General features: G+C 43.2%; 1 protein-coding gene across 4 annotated transcripts in view; it reads left to right on the top strand.

The window, feature by feature from the left end:
- Positions 1–5172: 5172 nt before the first annotated feature.
- SCUBE1 (signal peptide, CUB domain and EGF like domain containing 1) overlaps positions 5173–16837 on the top strand; it is a 204167-nt gene continuing 192502 nt past the window's right edge. For all 4 annotated transcript variants that reach the window (XM_052690637.1, XM_052690638.1, XM_052690639.1 and 1 more), the window contains exons 1-2: positions 5173–5337; positions 7697–7819. In XM_052690637.1, coding sequence (XP_052546597.1) covers positions 5250–5337; positions 7697–7819 — 211 coding nt within the window. In that variant the 5' untranslated portion in view covers positions 5173–5249. The remainder of the gene's footprint in view (positions 5338–7696; positions 7820–16837) is intronic.

Below are 16837 nucleotides of genomic sequence, written 5' to 3' on the forward strand. Positions count from 1 at the left end.
TGAAATATTATTCCAGAACATGAGAAAAAAAATGGTAAGAGGAGTGAAGATTTGCTTTTCGTTTTAACAAAGTCACTGCAAACTCAGGTTAGAAGAATGGCAAGTATTAACACCAAAGTGTAGTCATTATTTTGGGGGTTGAATAGAAAGAAAGAAGGGTCTTTTCTTGATGCACTAAAAAAGCCTGAGGGAAAGATTTGGGCTTGGATATTTCCTGTAATATCTGTGTCAGAAGATTGCCTTCAACAATGATTGCGTTAGTTTCATTGCATCATTTTTATCTGGTGCGTTGAGAAGTGCAGCATGAGTCTACTCAAACCTTGCCTTTCGTCTGTTGCTGGTTAGTCCTCTGAGAACTTAGTTTTATTTGTATTGTATCTATCAAAACCCTAAGCATACAACTGTGTTCTTAGGCATAGCTTATTTTTCATGTACTTTGGCTATTCTTTTGGACTTGAATAGGGTCATCTGCCCTTTGCAATGCTCACAGTAGTGCTCAGCATCATTGTTTTAAGTGCATGAATACTGAAAAGTGTGGGGACTACAGCTTATCTTTCTGTAAAAGGAGCTGCTTCAGTCTTTTAAAATGTGAAATAATGTTCCAGTAGCTAAAGAAACTTCGTTATGGTATTTTAAAAAATACTATTTTAAGATAAGGGCATCTCTTTTTTAGAATACACTGAGAAAAAATCATCCTTTCCTTGATTTAAAGACTTCTCTGTTCAGAAGCACAATTCTGTTTACTGGGAAGCAACTGAAACATACAGGCTGTCACAGCCCACAACTAACCTGAGCATTGCTATAGATAGCAATGGCGTTGCTTACGATAAGACAGTAGGAGACAGGACCTTGCTTGTTCTAATCTAGAACCTCCATCTACACTTCTCCATCTTAAATGTAGTGAAGAACGACTGTCCTGTGGTGCTGCTCTACTAGTTATATTTCACCAGCTGAGCACCTTTGCTCTCATGCTACAGGACCATAGATCTAACTCTTCATTGCCAGCTACCTGGTACGCTCAGTTGTGTTTCCAGCTGGCAGTTGGAATTTTTCATTCATGTGACACAGCTGAAGAGGCTGAGGCTACAATCAAAGCAGGGGAGATGTAGGCTCTCCTACCAAGACTGATCTCAGATCAGCTGTGTTGGATGAACTGAAAAGCTAAATTAAAATGTGTTTAATTACTATACAAAGTACTACACATACAGTATTACATGTGTTTTGCATTTCTATGCAGGCACCTGCTTTGGTCATCATTTAGGATAAAAAATTATTACTGGCAATAGATAATTGAATAGACTTTATTCAGTGAAGCCAGACGTAGTCTGTAACTCCTCTTTAGCACACTCCATGCAAGTTCATATGTCTTGCTCAAGATCATGCTTATATATCAACAGGCTCTTACACAATCTGGATTACATGCTGTAAAGACTACAGCTAAACAAAGGAGTAAATACATACATACACCTGCATGCAAATAAGCTTTCTGGTTTTTAGAAATGTGTGTGCGAATCAGCACCACTTGGATAATCTCCCACTACATAGCTAGCTAGGTTGGGTTTGGGTTGGTGAACCTCATCAAGTCTTTGGTCCTCTAGATGTTTTCGGTGGAAGTTTTTCTTGCAGTACACTAAATAGATACTAAAATACAAAATTTGCTATCCTCTCTTATTATAGCTGATTAGAGAGAAGGACTTGAGATTTACTTCTGTACAGTGGTCCTCCTAACCAACGCAGAGTTTTGAAGGAGTACACAGATTTCATTCTGACTTTTAAGTAGAAGGGTGGTTAGGTAAGGGAGGAAGAAATTTGCAGTAGTGTTATATATATTTTTCTTCCCCATCTGTGTGACAAACAACCTCAAGATTATTTTTGGAATTGGGAAAAGTTTTGGTTAAAGAACTTCTCTTGAAATTTCCTAGAGTCTTGTTGCTGCTGTTAATGTAGGAACTGAAACATTTTATGTTTAGGAAAGACCCCAAAAAACAAAAGGCCCCAAAAAACTGAAGCAGGGGACTGACAGGATCCCACCACAGTGTGGCAAGGCATTCTGCCAACTCACCCACCTCTGCAGCTGCTCTCCTGGGCTGCAGTTGGAGCTTGCCGCTTCCTGAAGTCTTGGGGCTTCTCTGAGGGTTTTTTGGGGGCAGGCAAGGCTCTGAGTTGGAACAAAATCAAATTTCACAATACTAAGTCCTCTAAAGTGGAATCAGCTTTTCCTCTGAACTGCTGTCATGATATGTTCTATAGAGAAGAAGAGACAGCTCATGTGGCTTAGAGCCATGTTACTTTCCACATCTGGTTTTAAGCTAAGCTGAAGGATAAAGGGACTGTGAATAGAGGTCATGGCCAGTTTTCTTTATCTTTCAATGTATGATTCTGATCCTGCTGGGACAGTCTTAGCAGAAGTCCACATGCAAGAGTAGTTCTGCTGATGAATATGAACGTGCTTTGGTGTTCCTTATGTGTTCAGGGCCTTGATTAAACCAGAAAAGCGCATGGATAACTCACTGCAGATCTTGGATAGCAGTAAGAAAAGAAACAACAGAAAGTATCTCTGATTGAATGCCCTAATTGGGACTTTGAAGAAGAAATCAGAGCCAGCTGTAGCCACTTTTGAAGGAGGAGTTCACTTTAACATGAGTTATCATAAAATTTTTTGAGGACTTACATCTCATAAAACAACTCAAAAGCTTTCTCAGCTGCTGGATTACTACTTGCTGCTGTCTTGTGCAGTCAGAGCAGTTAATGACTATCCTGGATTTCAGATTAAAATTGACTGGCGTAGGTCTAAAATACCCATGAGAATACCTTTGTCTGAGTTGCTTGACCTTTCTGGACTGTGCAAATCTGCGAGTTCAAGAGGGTAGCATGTTAAGAGAGTGGCAATACAATATATTTGTATGCAACCACAATAATGAGTAACATTCATTTTGAGAATAACTGAGCTGACAATGATAAAAATGTGATGGCAAGTAATCCATATCAGACGAGGAGCCAGAAGTTGTACTAGCAAAAATATAACTGCTTTGAGGACTTCTGTAGAGGACTCATTGAACTACAGTCCTAAAAAGTGGGTAGGTGGTGAGTTTCAGCAGCAGCTTATTTGGTCATTACTTCCAATATTATGTTATATAACTATAAACAGGCACAAAAGCACAGCTTGAAGTGGAAAAGTTGAAATTCCACAAGGATCCCTTTTTCTAAGGTGTGGCCATTAGCAAGGAAAACTGCTGAAATGGCCCTCATGGAAATATTTAGCCTGGTGCAGTAGATCATGTTCCTCATTGTATGTGATCACTCTATCTTAAGGTTCTGGACATTGCTTGAGAATACAGCCACACTATTTTCACACTGATTGATTGATTGATTGATTCATTTATTGAGGAAAAAAATTCAAGCTGATGTGCAGCTGATGTGAAGGATGCTTAGCTTTCAGTTGCATACCCCTTTTGGAGTATACAAGGAAATACTTGGATAGAATAATAGATCTGGATCCATCATAGAATCATGGAATGGCCTGGATTGAAAAAGACCACAATGATCATCTAGTTCCAACCCCCCCACTATGTGCAGGGTTGCCAACCACCAGACCAGGCTGCCCAGAGCCACATCCAGCCTGGCCTTGAATGCCTCCAGGGATGGGGCATCCACAGCCTCCTTGGGCAACCAGTTCCAGTGCATCACCACCCTCTGTGTGAAAAAATTCCTCCTAATATCCAACCTAAACCTGCCCTGTCTCAGTTTAAAACCATTCCCCCTTGTCCTATCACTATCCACCCTCGTAAACAGCCATTCTCCCTCCTATTTACATGCTCCCTTCAATATTGGAAGGCCTTTTCCTGAATGCCAGATGGGCAGTGCTAGTGATGAGCAGAATGCATTGAACTGGGGAAGATGCAAGACAACTGTGGTCATTCCTAGAGGAGTAACTTAATATGACACTTCCAGTGCCTGCTAGAAAGAAAGTCACCAGGGCAACTGGAGTGTTTTGTTGCTCTAGCAAATCTTTTTATTACAGGGTGACTCTGAAAAAGTTGAGATCGTTCATTCTTATACAGTTCAAGTGAATTCTTCCCTGGAAAATAAGCTTTTCAGGCAGTCTGGCTCAATGAAGTAGCATGGTTTAATGAAATGAAATCACAAGGCAAATGAGGTTTTCCTAACAAAACAAAGAAGGAATCTAACAAGAAGTCTTAGCCTTATTTTTCATTCAGGCAAAACTCACACTTACAAACCCTCTGAATAAGGGGCCCTTCCAAGGAAGATCGGCACACGGTGTTAAGCGTGTAGAGTCCCTGTCTGAGCCGACCCAACTTCGGGAGATACGGCTCCAGCTACAGCGCTCCGTACGGCTCACTAGGTGGAGCTCTAAGGTACCAGGTAACCCCGCTGGGATCCACACGGAAGGACTGCTGTGTACCCAGGGCGGGCTGCAACACACTGCACCTCGCTGCGTTAACACGGCAATAAAGGACTGGAATTGAAGGGTGGCACCGCCCCACCCCTCGGGGATGTGCGAATGGCCAAAGCCAGCGGTGTGGACCTTCAGAAAGCAAATAGCTCTTGCTTTGTGACGGAAAAAGCAGTGCGTTTAGTGATGGAGAAGCAGCTTTCTTACATTTCCTTCCCGTTTGTTCAGGCTTTAGGACGCTTTGCGGGCCGGCTTGCTGCAGCGGGACATGCGGGCACCGGGAGGAAGCGGGCAGAACGGGGCCGGGGCCGTGCCGGGCGTTGTTACCTATGGGGCGCTAACTAGTGTGTCCTTGCGGCGGATCCGCCAACTGCTACAGCCCTTTAAAGCGATCGGTCCGGAAGACCGCAGAGCCGCGTTCTCACCCTCGGAGGGGAATCGGGTCTAACACGGAAGGGTTCCTCCTTCGGGGCGGCGGTGACAGCGACGCTCATTGCCCAAACGACCCCAAACCCAGCGGGGACCACTCCCTTTTCCCCGCAGCTTTCGGCCCTCAGCCGGCCCCAGGAGCCCTCCACGGGCTCCCCACCTGTCGGGGCCTACCCCGCCGACCTCCCCCTCCCCACCGTGCCGGCGGGGCCGAGGGCAGAGCCGGGGCTGAGGGCGGTGCGTCCCTCCCCGGCCCGCCCCGGGCGCCGGCCCCGCCCCCGCCGCGGGAGCCGCGGCGAATCAGCGGGGCGCTGTCAGGGCGTCAGCGCCGGCGGCTCCGCGCGGCCGGCCCCGAGCGCGTCCCTTATCGCAGACGGGCACCGGGGGCCGGGACCGCATCATTACCATGGGCACTGTTTGCTTTGCGCGGCGCTGCTGTTTGCTCTTCGCCCTCGCCTGGGCCGGCAGGTTGGCGGCGGGCAGCGGGAGCGCAGGTAAGAGAGTCTGCCGCGTACCGCGTTTCCCACCCGTGGCTCCGGGACGCCGCAGCGCTCCGGGCCGCCCGCCAGCCTCTCCCGCTTCGGGGTGACGGGGAGAGGCCGCTCCTTGCTGCCGGAGGCGTCCTCGCGCCGGAACCGGGGAAGGGAGCGGGAGGGCAAAGTTAGCCAAGAGCCCGTGAGGTGAATCCGCGCTGAGCGCCGGGCGCTGTGCGGGGGAGCGCCGGCTGCGGGAGCTCCGTGGTGCTTCCCTGCGTTGACCCCCAGAGCCCGTATGTCTGAACAACCGCGCTCTCGGCTGTGCAGTAGCAGTAATGATAGCAGCAAGCCTTTGCTCTGGTGTTAAAAATCTGCTTAGGAATGCTGTAAGCCAGCGGTAATCTCTTAAAGATGTGCGTGCGGTCCCCAAAGTTGTGTGCTGGCAGAAACCTTCCAGGTAAAACGGGGGGTTGGGGGAGGGAGCAGAGAAATCCCCTTTCCCCCGATACTGAGTCGAAGCGCAGCAAAATGTACGGAGGCGGTGTGGAAGTTCGTGAAGTGCCCGAAATGCTGCGCGGGGGTCCCGTGGGGCCGTGCCCTTCCCTTGGGCTCTGGTGCCGCTCCCGGCCGCCTCTCGCTGCTGCTGCGCGGTGTCCCCGCTGCCCCGCGCGCTTGGGTTGTCCGACGACATTGCGAGGAATGCTGCTGTCACCCTGCCGCTCTGAAGCGGCGGTGAGGCCGCTTGAATGACTTAAAAGCATGAAACGACGCTTTTCTTTTTTTTTTTTTTCCTTTTTTTCTTCCTCTCTCTCTTTTGAAATCCTTTTTGTGCTTGACTGGGGCTGTGTCTGGGTCGGGCAGCAGCCTCGCACGCCCGGAGCGCACTCATGTAAACCATAGCGAGTTCTGAACTGGCCTGGGAGGGCAAGAGAGAAGGAAGAGGCGTGCAGCAGCCGTGCATTTCTCGAGAAAACGCAGCGCTGCGTGTGGCAGCGGAAACTCTTCTCTCCTTCCCAGAGCAGCCCTCGGGTGCGGGCTGGCAGCCGGAACCCGTCCCGCACCTCTCGGCAGTGCCGCGGTATCTGCGCCCTGACAGAGCCCTCCGCGCTCTCTGGCTCTGAAGCGCCTTACCGTCGGGAGCGGCTGAGCGAAAGCTTCTCAAAGGATTAGCGTTAGGATTTCAAACTGCTTGACTTTGGTGCATCTTTTGAGGGGATCTGCTCATCGGGTTGGCATGAAACCAGCTGCACGTGTGTCGTTCTGGTTGCCCCCTCCCATCGTAGCAGAAGTCTCCCCTCTCCCCGACGGCTCAGGGCGGGCCGTGCCGCGTCGTGCTCAGCCGCTGTGCCCCCGCCGGGCACGGGCTCCTCTGCCCGCCTCCCCGTGGCGAGGCCGTTCGGAGCGGAGCGAGGGGCGCGGGGCCGGCAGCACGGGGCGGGCCCCCACCGAGGCGGCTCCTCGTGAGGGGGACGAGGAGGACTGGGACCTCGGGGGGGCAGGGCAGGTTAGCAGGGCTGTAAATGTTCCCATGTTAACAGCATACCGCGTCCGTGAATAGGTCGGAGCTCTTTTTTTTTTTTTTTTTTTTCCCCTCGTCTCCTATGCTCACTTCATTAACATTCCCACGACTACCAAATCTCGCCTCTCTCTCATCCTCCTCCCTCCCCCCTCCTCTTTAAATCCGGGGGAGAAAACGAATGCCCGCCGCTGAGATGTTTGTAAAGGCTTCCTCCCCTGACAGAGAGAAAAGCGCTCCGGTCCCCTTTCAGAGCCCGCCGCGTTAGAGGCGGCAGCGGCGGCCGGCACCGCTCCCTTCCAGGCGATGCTCGGTTGATGATGCTGGTACAGGTCGCTAACTTACCGAGCGAGGTTCTTAGCGTTTGCCATTTACTTGTATTTTGCCGTTTAACAAAAAGGATAAAGACGGTTTTGCTGTTAGTTGTTTCATTTCTCTCATTCCTCCATCAGCATAGCTGAAATAAATTGCGAGATATCTTTCTAAATTAACATATATTTGCGACAGTATGCAAATAATGCAAATAGGCTTGCTGTCTCCTCATTTAAGCTCTCACTTGTTTCAACTAACCATGATAGGGATCTCTCCTGCCAGACCTATCCAACAGGCACTAATTTCTAGTAAGTTTAATGATTCTTGTTTTAATACAGAAACATGGGACCGCGACCCCTAATTTATTGGAGAGAAAAAGCCAGCACTTAGATTTTGAGAGAGTTAACTCGCTGGCTGGTTTGATTATGTCAGTTTAGATGCTCTCAGTTCCAGAATGGTGCTAGGACGGAAGGCAGGTGAGCAGCTTCTGCAAGGAGTGTGTTCCCTTCTCAGGTCTCACATCTTCCTTGGGTTTATTCTGTATTCCAGATGTTGATGAGTGCACAGAAGGTACAGACGACTGTCACATCGATGCCATTTGCCAAAATACGCCGAAATCCTACAAATGCATCTGCAAGCCAGGCTATAAGGGCGAAGGGAAACAGTGCGAAGGTAAGGACAGCTAGGCTCCCTTCCCATCTCTATGCCCCTCCCCACTCTTATTTGTTTGCTCTTTAAAAGCTTTTGTAAATAGCTGAATTCCTGGCACGATTAATGCAGATTTACAGCTGCTTAACCTCAAATCTTGGTGTTTATTGGCAAGCATCCCCCTGCTGCTTTTGCTAATTGTCCTCCATCACAAATGGTTGTGTCCTCCAGCCTATCTGGGGGAAAAAAACCAAATAATAATAATAATAAAAAGGAGCACCGGTCCCCTGTGATGCTCCTGCCTTGGCCCATGGCGTGGTGCAGCCCCCCCCCCCCAGGTGCAGGGAGCTCACACCATGTTCCCTTGGTCCCATCACAGTGAGATTTTTCTGTACAACTTCAACAATGGCCGTGTTATGAACTTCATCTCATCCTCAGCAGAGAGATTATCCTCTGGTGGAAAGAATGGATATGGTAGTCACTGCAGAATGCCATGCAAATAAAAAATGTGACATTATTATTTTTTTCCACTTGTAAATGCTCAGCAGCTATATAAATTCTTCCAAATCTCTCTGCTGCAGACTGAATCTTTTTCAAAATGTACATGGCCAGTCTATAAAAAAGATTAAAGATCTAGAAATGGCTTTGCTGAAGTCTATAAAAATTGGAGACCACATTATTATTCCTCATGGACTTCCAAAGTGTTTGTTCTAGAGCCCTCATAAAGCATTTGTTTGGTTGTCTTATTTTTTTTCTCTTGGGCTTAAACTGACAGAGGTCTATTCCTACTGTCCGCCTCTTGGTGCTGTAGTGTCTCTGAGGTGCTGTTCATTTGGAAGCCATGTTTTCCTTCTTGCAAAGAAGGAAAGACAGAATAATCATTCAGCACCGCTGTCGTCCCCTGTTCATCTCTTCCAGGGAAGGAACTCTGTAGCAAAAATGTACTCTGGGCCACAACTGTAGAGGTTGCAGTGCACTCATGCTTCTCACTGCGTTGGTTTTCCACACTGAAAGTTTCTGTTTAACTACCATTTTTTAGCTATTCATCTCTTTTTAATAGTAAGCCTAGGTTGTACTCCTACGTGTTTACTGTATGTATTTATTTTTGCCTAACTTGCTTTGGTGCATTTAAAAAAGGAAAAAGAATTCTGTAAGTAGTAACATTCATATTTCTCTGCACAGTGATGTACAGAATCATGCAGTTCCTGTAGCTGATGTCATACTGCTGTGTCTGATGGCATTTAGTGTTTGATGGGCTTGAGATTTACAGTAAGCTGGGACTGACTGCAACATATTCTGTGTGGACACTGAATTGTTCAGCATTACTCGGGTAAATTAATGTAAGGTGTTTAAATCAGATATTGCTCTGTGTGATAGACAACTTTTCTTACAGTAATGGTTCTAAAGATTTTGTGACATCTCTATATCTGAAGTTAGTGGTTAATGTCATACTTTTGAATAAGCAGAAAGCTTGTCAGCTTCCTTTCAGGTGCTTGTTGTAGTTTACTTATGTAGTCCCTTTTAATTTGATCCCCGAGCAGTTTGAAAATTCGTTACTGAAGTAATGTACCTTCAGTGGCAGACAAATATTTGTATAATTGATGTCCTTCTTAAAACCATAGAGATGAAGGAAGAAGAGTCACACAAGCCAGTGGCAGACGTAAGCTCTTCCTCAGGTCTGCTGTTCATGTAGCGTGGGTTTATTTTGCATCGTAAGGTCAAGTACTCCAAACTGACAGAAATAAACAGTCTGGCAGCGTATGGATTGAGATGTAATGTTCCATTACGAGACTACACAAGTAATCAGCCTTTACAAATTATCTTTTAAGATAGAAGTGACTGTGCTTGTAATAGATCAAACAGTTTTCATCGTGCCAGTAGCAAAGCTGGGTCATTACATGATTCCAGGTCTTCATAACAAAGCTTTTCTAAACAAGATTTTTAGTTAGTCACCTATGGGAAAAGGATGTATTCTGTACAGATTATGTGCCATTTTAACCAAGTTCTTGCTGACATTTATAGAAAACTACTGTACTACTTTGTATCAGGAGAGCATAACCAACTCCCCTGTAGTGCAGGCTGTCCCTTACAGCCAGGTTACACTAAACAAACAGAATAACAGTTTGTGTGCTACATTGAGCATTAAGAAATGACCCTGTATGATCACATTCAATTTAAAATTTTAAAATCTAAATTTTATTAGCATCTTCTGAGATATTAGAATTAATGTAGGAAGGCGGGCATGTTAACTTTCTTTAAAGATCAGTCTTAAATTTTGCTTCATTCAAACTCAGTTTTTGGAGAACAGGATAAAATATGTGAGCTAAGATGACTTGGATGATTTTTAAGCTTTAAAAAAGCAGCGTAGCACATACTCAAATATGTCTGGAATGTAAATATGTATTTTGTGTACTCTTGTGCATTTATTTATACTTTTTTATTCAGAGAAGGTGAACGGTTTAAAAATTGATTCCTTGAAGCTCACGTGTGCCTCTGTTGTGACTGGAAATATAAAGCATAGCCCCTTGTGCAGCATCGTGTGTATTTTGCTGCTCTGACCCAAAAGGTAGGAAGAAGTACACAAGATAGTGATAGTAATAGATAGTAACATTCTTTCAAGTACGCACTGGCAGCTGTAGCAACAATTATACTTGAAATGAAACTTTTTCCTGACAGCATGTTAAATTATTTTAACAGAGAATTTGTTTCTGGGTTTTGCATTTCCCCCAGAGTATCTTTGGACTGGATTTTTCCAGATTTTCTGATAATTAAGGATGACTTTTTAGTTTCCAGGTCTACCCTTTTTGTTTTTATTTTTATGTTTTTTCTTTTTCTGGAGGAGAGTGTTGTGATAGGTAGCCTCATCTGCTTGATCCATCTGACAAGTTTCTTTCTGCAGAGTACAGTTGTTTGTCTTGACAGAAGAGTTGCTAATTCCTCGTGTCCTGTTTCTCACTTCCCTTTGTAGATTTCAGGTTACACTTGTGATTTTTATTTTTATTTTATTTTTTTTAATGCCCTACCTGCTGTGCTTTTGTCAAGCTGTGTGGTCAGCATTGCCATAATAATATTTCCCCATATCATATAATATATAAATATTACCACAGAATTTGACCACAAATTCTCCAGTTGACATTTCCATGGAACAGAATAGTGTGTCCAGCCCAGGTAATCTTTAAAAAAACAATTTACTTCCACCTGCTTGTTTTTATTCAGCATACAGAATCTATGTCATATAAACTGAAACTAATTTAGTGTCTGTGGCACTGACAGATCTACTGTTACCTTTGGGCATCTTCTTTGTTAAGGCTTTAGTCAGTATCTCAAACACAGTGGCCTTATTTTCTCTGATTTAACTTTTGGTCTCCACTCAAGTGAGTATCTCACTGAAGTTATTAGCTGCAATATTATGTCAAAACAATGGAAAAATCCAGAAAATTCAAAGGGATTTCAAACCCTGATGCCATTGTTATGTGTTTGCTGTTGTAGGTTGCTTTATTGTTGAACAATCTATGAGAGGACTTAGCTCTCAAACCTGGTTAATTTTTTGCTCCCACTACTCAGATGAAGTTGAACCAAGTCCTCATGCCATTAGTAGTTAAAAAGCTGTATGATTTTTTTATCTGAGTATTTTATATACAGTTAATGGGTTGTGCTGGTTCTCTATTTTAATTCTTTTTTTTTTTCCCTTCAGCATACTTCAGCATGATGATTTCAGTAGGTTGTTCTAGTTGTAGTTTCTTTCTCTTTTGGATGATATCTTATAGATGGGACCCTTTACATAGAGAAAATGATTGGGTGGGTGTGATTCTTTTTATTTTTTTTTTTTTCCTGAAGATGTTTACTGGGACCTTTTACTTCTGGGTTGCAAAACTGCAAAACCGAAAAAAAGTATTGAGTATTTCTCGTTATGCTTTCTCTGCTATCTTCCATAGTACCAGTGTAATTATTCTTCAGTTATTGTACTCGTTTTTACACGGTTGTCGTCTTCTTGAACTCTGCACAGAAGAGTTCACTCACCAAATGGAATCTTTCAACTATCCTTCTCCATCATGAAGTTTCATGGTGTTGCTGATGGGCTTCTCACTTAGGGCAATATGTCTACCATGACAAAACATCTTGTGAGGGTCTGCCTCAAGAGGCTGATTTTTAGCTCTCTGCTTGTGTTGGAAATTTTTGCTAACAGCATTATACTGTGTGATTGATAGTGGGGTATGCCTGCACAGTTGTAGTCACGTATGTTTGTTATATGTTGATATATTTCGAGTCCCTTTCCTACTGTAAGTAGTCATTCCAGGTGAACAGGTCATGGTAATCTGCAAAGGGAGCTGTTACTCTTGTTTACTCTGATGATAGGAGCTCACATTTCAGGGCACACGTGTATTTGGTAACATGTATTCATTGTCCATTCTGAACACGTGGGTTCATCTGAGGGCTGAAGGAATCTTCTGGGGAAATGTGCCGCTAAGCAATGCTCCTCCACATCTGGGGCTGACACATTGCTCACTGAAACTACTGCCATAGATTCTAATGTTCATCTATGTACACAGGAAGTACTTGATGAGTGGAAAAATTGGATGAGTGGAAAAACTTATGTTTATATACCTAGGTCTTACCATTTCCAGTAATATTCTGTGACACTTGGTGTTGGCTTTGACACAATCTGTTGTTGCAGACAGAAGAGCAGGGAATACTGTAAAGGTTATCTCAAAATTGATAACTAAAGGCCATCTTTGGAACTAGTAATTCTAAGATAGTAGAAATCACAGGGCAGTGAATTTTTTATTTGAGTAAATGTTTGAGATTTTTGAGACTGTCACACTCAACTCTGTTTTCATGCTGAAGGCGCAGCCGGAATTTAATCTACTTGTGGTGTGCACAGTGACACGCTGAAGTTAATTCCATTTATAAAGAATCTGAAAAAATATAGATAAAATCTCCTTATCATCTTCAGTAATGCTGTGGGTGAGAGACCAAATTTCTTCCTATGCCTCATTTGTTTGATCTATTTCTAAGGAATTAAACATTTCTTAGCAAACAAATCTTAGCAATGGGGAAAACATGTAAAATGTATTTCCTCATCACTCTTATTTGAATACTAATGGTTGTTTCTCCAGACTTGACTTTGTATTGTTCTTACAATTTTGATCTTGTTTGCTCATTTTATCTATCTTAAAAAGCTGGTCTCACTCATTGGATTTTAACTGTACTTTAGTCTTTTGGATATCTATTGCATTTTTCTTTTGCTCTTCAAAGATGAATCCAAGTACTGTCACAAAGCTCATCTGAATCAGCCTGGCAGTAGCACAGAGCACTTCAGAGCTCTTTTACGAGCTTTCAGTACAGTCTCTTGCTCTGAAACTTCCTCCTGTCTGGAGGGATAAGTAAGCATGGGCCTCTGGATGTCCTTCGATGATCCCTTTTTTTTTATTTTTATTTTTTTAAGTGCCGCATGTTCCATCAATTCACTCTCAGCAATTCTTTCTTAAGTGGATCTTCTTTAGCAGTGAACCCATGGGAAGTAAATAACATTGTTTCTTGTCTTTCAGTTTCTAAAACCAATGCGACTCAAGGCCTGCACTATAGCGGGCTTAGGCTTGCGTTGTCTCTTGCATCACTCAGTGGAATAACAGTGATGCTACTCAATGAGGCAGCATCAGTGATTTCTTTCTGATTGATTGGCGCTAATTGCAACAGAAGGTGAATTTATTCCTTCAAGAAATGGTCGTCTTTTACGATTGTGAAAATATTGACACGTTACAGATTGAATATTAGCACTACATTCATAGTCTCACTGCTTGTAAGTAGATGCTCTGTAAAGCTGGTTTGGTCAGATTATGGCACTGGTAATATCCATTAGTAATATCCCACTATATATGTTGGAAAAACAAAGGTTTTTTTGAGCACATACATCTTCATCCTTTGCTTTTTCTGAAAAGCTGCAGGAATATTGCATGTGTTTATATATTCCTAAATATTGTTTCATGCTTGATTTATACCATTATGCAAATTCGGTCATGTTTTGTATAACCATTTTGTAACTTGATGTCTGTTTAGTACTTGAGTCTTTCACACTAATCTAATTACTCTTGAACAGGTTGCACAGTATTCTTTAGGTCCATCAGTAACATTAGGTATCAAATCTGCCATGCTTTCTAGTTTTTGAGCTGTAATACCTTAATGCTAGCATTAACATTAATTCACATTGCCCTCCTATAGTGGATATGTTGTCTTGATGCAATCTTGTTCTAGAAGCCTGTGATGTCTTTTTTATCCCGTTGACTTGCAGCAGCCTATGTAAGCTCAAAGCCACCTTCCAGTTTTGTGGTGATGTTTATTTCAGCATTAGATCTTCCCTATTGCACTCACACAGAGAGTAACTTTGCTCTGTATGAGCTTTTGTGCTGAGTTCATTGAAAGCAGCTTCTAAAATGAAGAACTACATGTTGTCAAAGAGTAGGGGAGAATGTAAACCAGCTTCTTTGATTTGAGCTAGTAACTAAATATTTTTTCTCTCAGAAATTGTGTACTCATTTGACTGGATAACTTGTTTAGACTGATAAAAGCATCTCCCAGTATCCATTTCTGAGGTATTCTGTGTCTGTGCTCCTTTTCTTTTTTTGGTCTTGTACCATTTAATACTTGATTCCCAGCTTGCCAGTTTCCTGAATTACTGTAGGGAATGGAGTTTCTTAGGGGATGAGGTAGCAAGCAAGAAAATACTCCTGAGAACACTGTGTAATAAAACAGAGTTTTATTACAGCCTAAGTGAATTAACAGCTTATGGTAACTCTTCCTTTCTCCTTCAGTCTTTCTCTTTTCCTTGAATAGGGCTCTTGTTTTGGCCGGGGTTGAGCCTTGGATTATTTTTTTTTCCTTTTAGATTGATTTGTTTTTCTGATTTAGTTTAGCAGTTTACCCAATAAAGCCCTTCGCTGTGATGGCACGACCTGTTTAACTTCTCACCATGCCATCTGTCTCCATGTGTCACACGCACTCTTGTTTTCTCCCTTTATTCCCTGGCCTGTCCTACCTCTCAGAACTCTTTTCTGGCAGCCCATAATACTGCTTTAGTGAACAGCTCCCCCGGTGGTCCAGTTTGGAAATCTTCCATTTTTAGTTAGGAAAAGAACATTTGCTACTTTTTTTTTTTTTTCCTTCTAGAAATGCTTTTTGGATACAAATATCACTATATTTTGCATAAACAAATATCATGCAGCTAGAAATATGGCCGAATTCTTCAGAAGAATTACATGTAATTCTTGATTTTGAAAAAGATATGTTTCTTTTTTCCAGGGACACTTCTCTAAATAGTTGATAAGCTCTCTGTCTGCTGGATGGTCTGAGTACTCTGGGAACTTAAAGATATTTATAAAATTTCATCACTCTCAGCAGTTGCTGAGCTGTACAACCCAGGGAGGCCTCTGATAGTGATATAAACTTTAATTTAACAGGAACTTCTCCTTTCCAACAAATATGCTGTGTCAATTTTTTTGCCAGAAATAACAATGAATAAATTGGATGTATATGATATCAATATAGAAGAGTTGGTATGTCTTTTGTCCTCATTCTTTATGTATCTGTCACCCACTGCCTTGTTTTCCTTGATTTCACTGGTTCTCTTTACTTTTCTGTATTTTCATACCTGCACCTTTATTTGTGATGTACTCTTACCTTGCAGTTTTATCCCATACCAAGATCTCTGGGCCTTTGGTCTTCTCTCTTTCTTGAGTCACCTTCAAGTCAAAACAGCTACCAACAGCTCAGTTTACCCTTTTTCTTCATTTTCTACATGGGCTTTTTTTGGCCCATGCTGCCAGCTCTGAGTTCACATATCCCAGCTGTTCCCATTGCCCACAAAGGCTCTTTTCTCATGACTGGAAAGACATAATTGTTTGGCATTTTGCTATCATTTCACAAAATCATGGATTTATAAACTTTTGTTTGATATGAGGGACTGTTTGCATGTATGTCTATCTCAGTACCAATATGCACATTCTTGTGAGTCTGAACTTACACTGATAAAAGAGATGGTCAGGGAACCTTTGATCAAATGGTAAGAGTGGGGAAATTGATTTTCTGCTGCTTTTCTAATCTTTACTCAGACACACTCCACTAATGTGGATTTTGTTTCCTCTGCATTTGAGTCAGGTAGCAGCTACTCTGATACCACTAGGGCACTGTAGAGGCAATAGGAATTGCAGGTGGTGGATGCAGTCTCTGTGCCTGTGGAAGATGATGGTGAGTACAGCCTGTGTATGCATGGCGCTAGCTTAACCCTATTTTGGACCAGAATGGGAGCCATAACAACAGGGAAAGTCCCACCTAGCCTCAGGTAGCCCTGGAATGGAGGAAAATAAGGCAGGGAAGTTGTGTGTACATTTGGTTGGGAAAAGGAATAATACCATGCCTTCCCAACATACTGGATTAGGGATTTCCTGTTCACTTGATTGTGCTTTTTTGAACAGTCACTTGATGTGGGGCTGTACTGTGAAGAATATGACTGAAGCAATAAAAAGTGGAAAGAAAAAAAAAAAAAAAGAAAAAGGATTACAGTATGGCATCATAAGCAATTCTACACTGACAATGAACTGTGCTATATAGGCTGAAACAAAAGGCTAGAGAGTTCATCACCAGCCTCCATCCAGATATAGATCTGCTGACCACAACTCTCTAACTACAACTATGCAGTCATTTCCTTATCCTCTTAATAGTCCACCCTTCAAATCCATCTCTCTCAAAGTTAGAGATAAGGATGTGGTGTGGGACCATGTCAAAGACCTTGCACAAATCCATATAGGTGACATCTGTTCCCTACTGCTGTCACTCCATCATACAAGGTCAGTATATTGGTCAGGCACAGTCTGCCCTTGCTGGAGCTCAGATCACGTCTTTATCTTGCATGTGCCTTTAATGTAGCTTTCTGGAGGATCTGTGCTATGATCTTCCTGAGGCATAGACATAAAGCTAGCTGTAAGATAAGAAACAGAAGAAGTTTGTCAGCCTCCTTCAAGGCTTTCCTACACATTTAAGATACTCATC

This window comes from Tympanuchus pallidicinctus, unplaced genomic scaffold, assembly GCF_026119805.1.
Source record: "Tympanuchus pallidicinctus isolate F22 unplaced genomic scaffold, pur_lepc_1.0 scaffold27, whole genome shotgun sequence".
Classification (NCBI taxonomy): domain Eukaryota; kingdom Metazoa; phylum Chordata; class Aves; order Galliformes; family Phasianidae; genus Tympanuchus; species Tympanuchus pallidicinctus.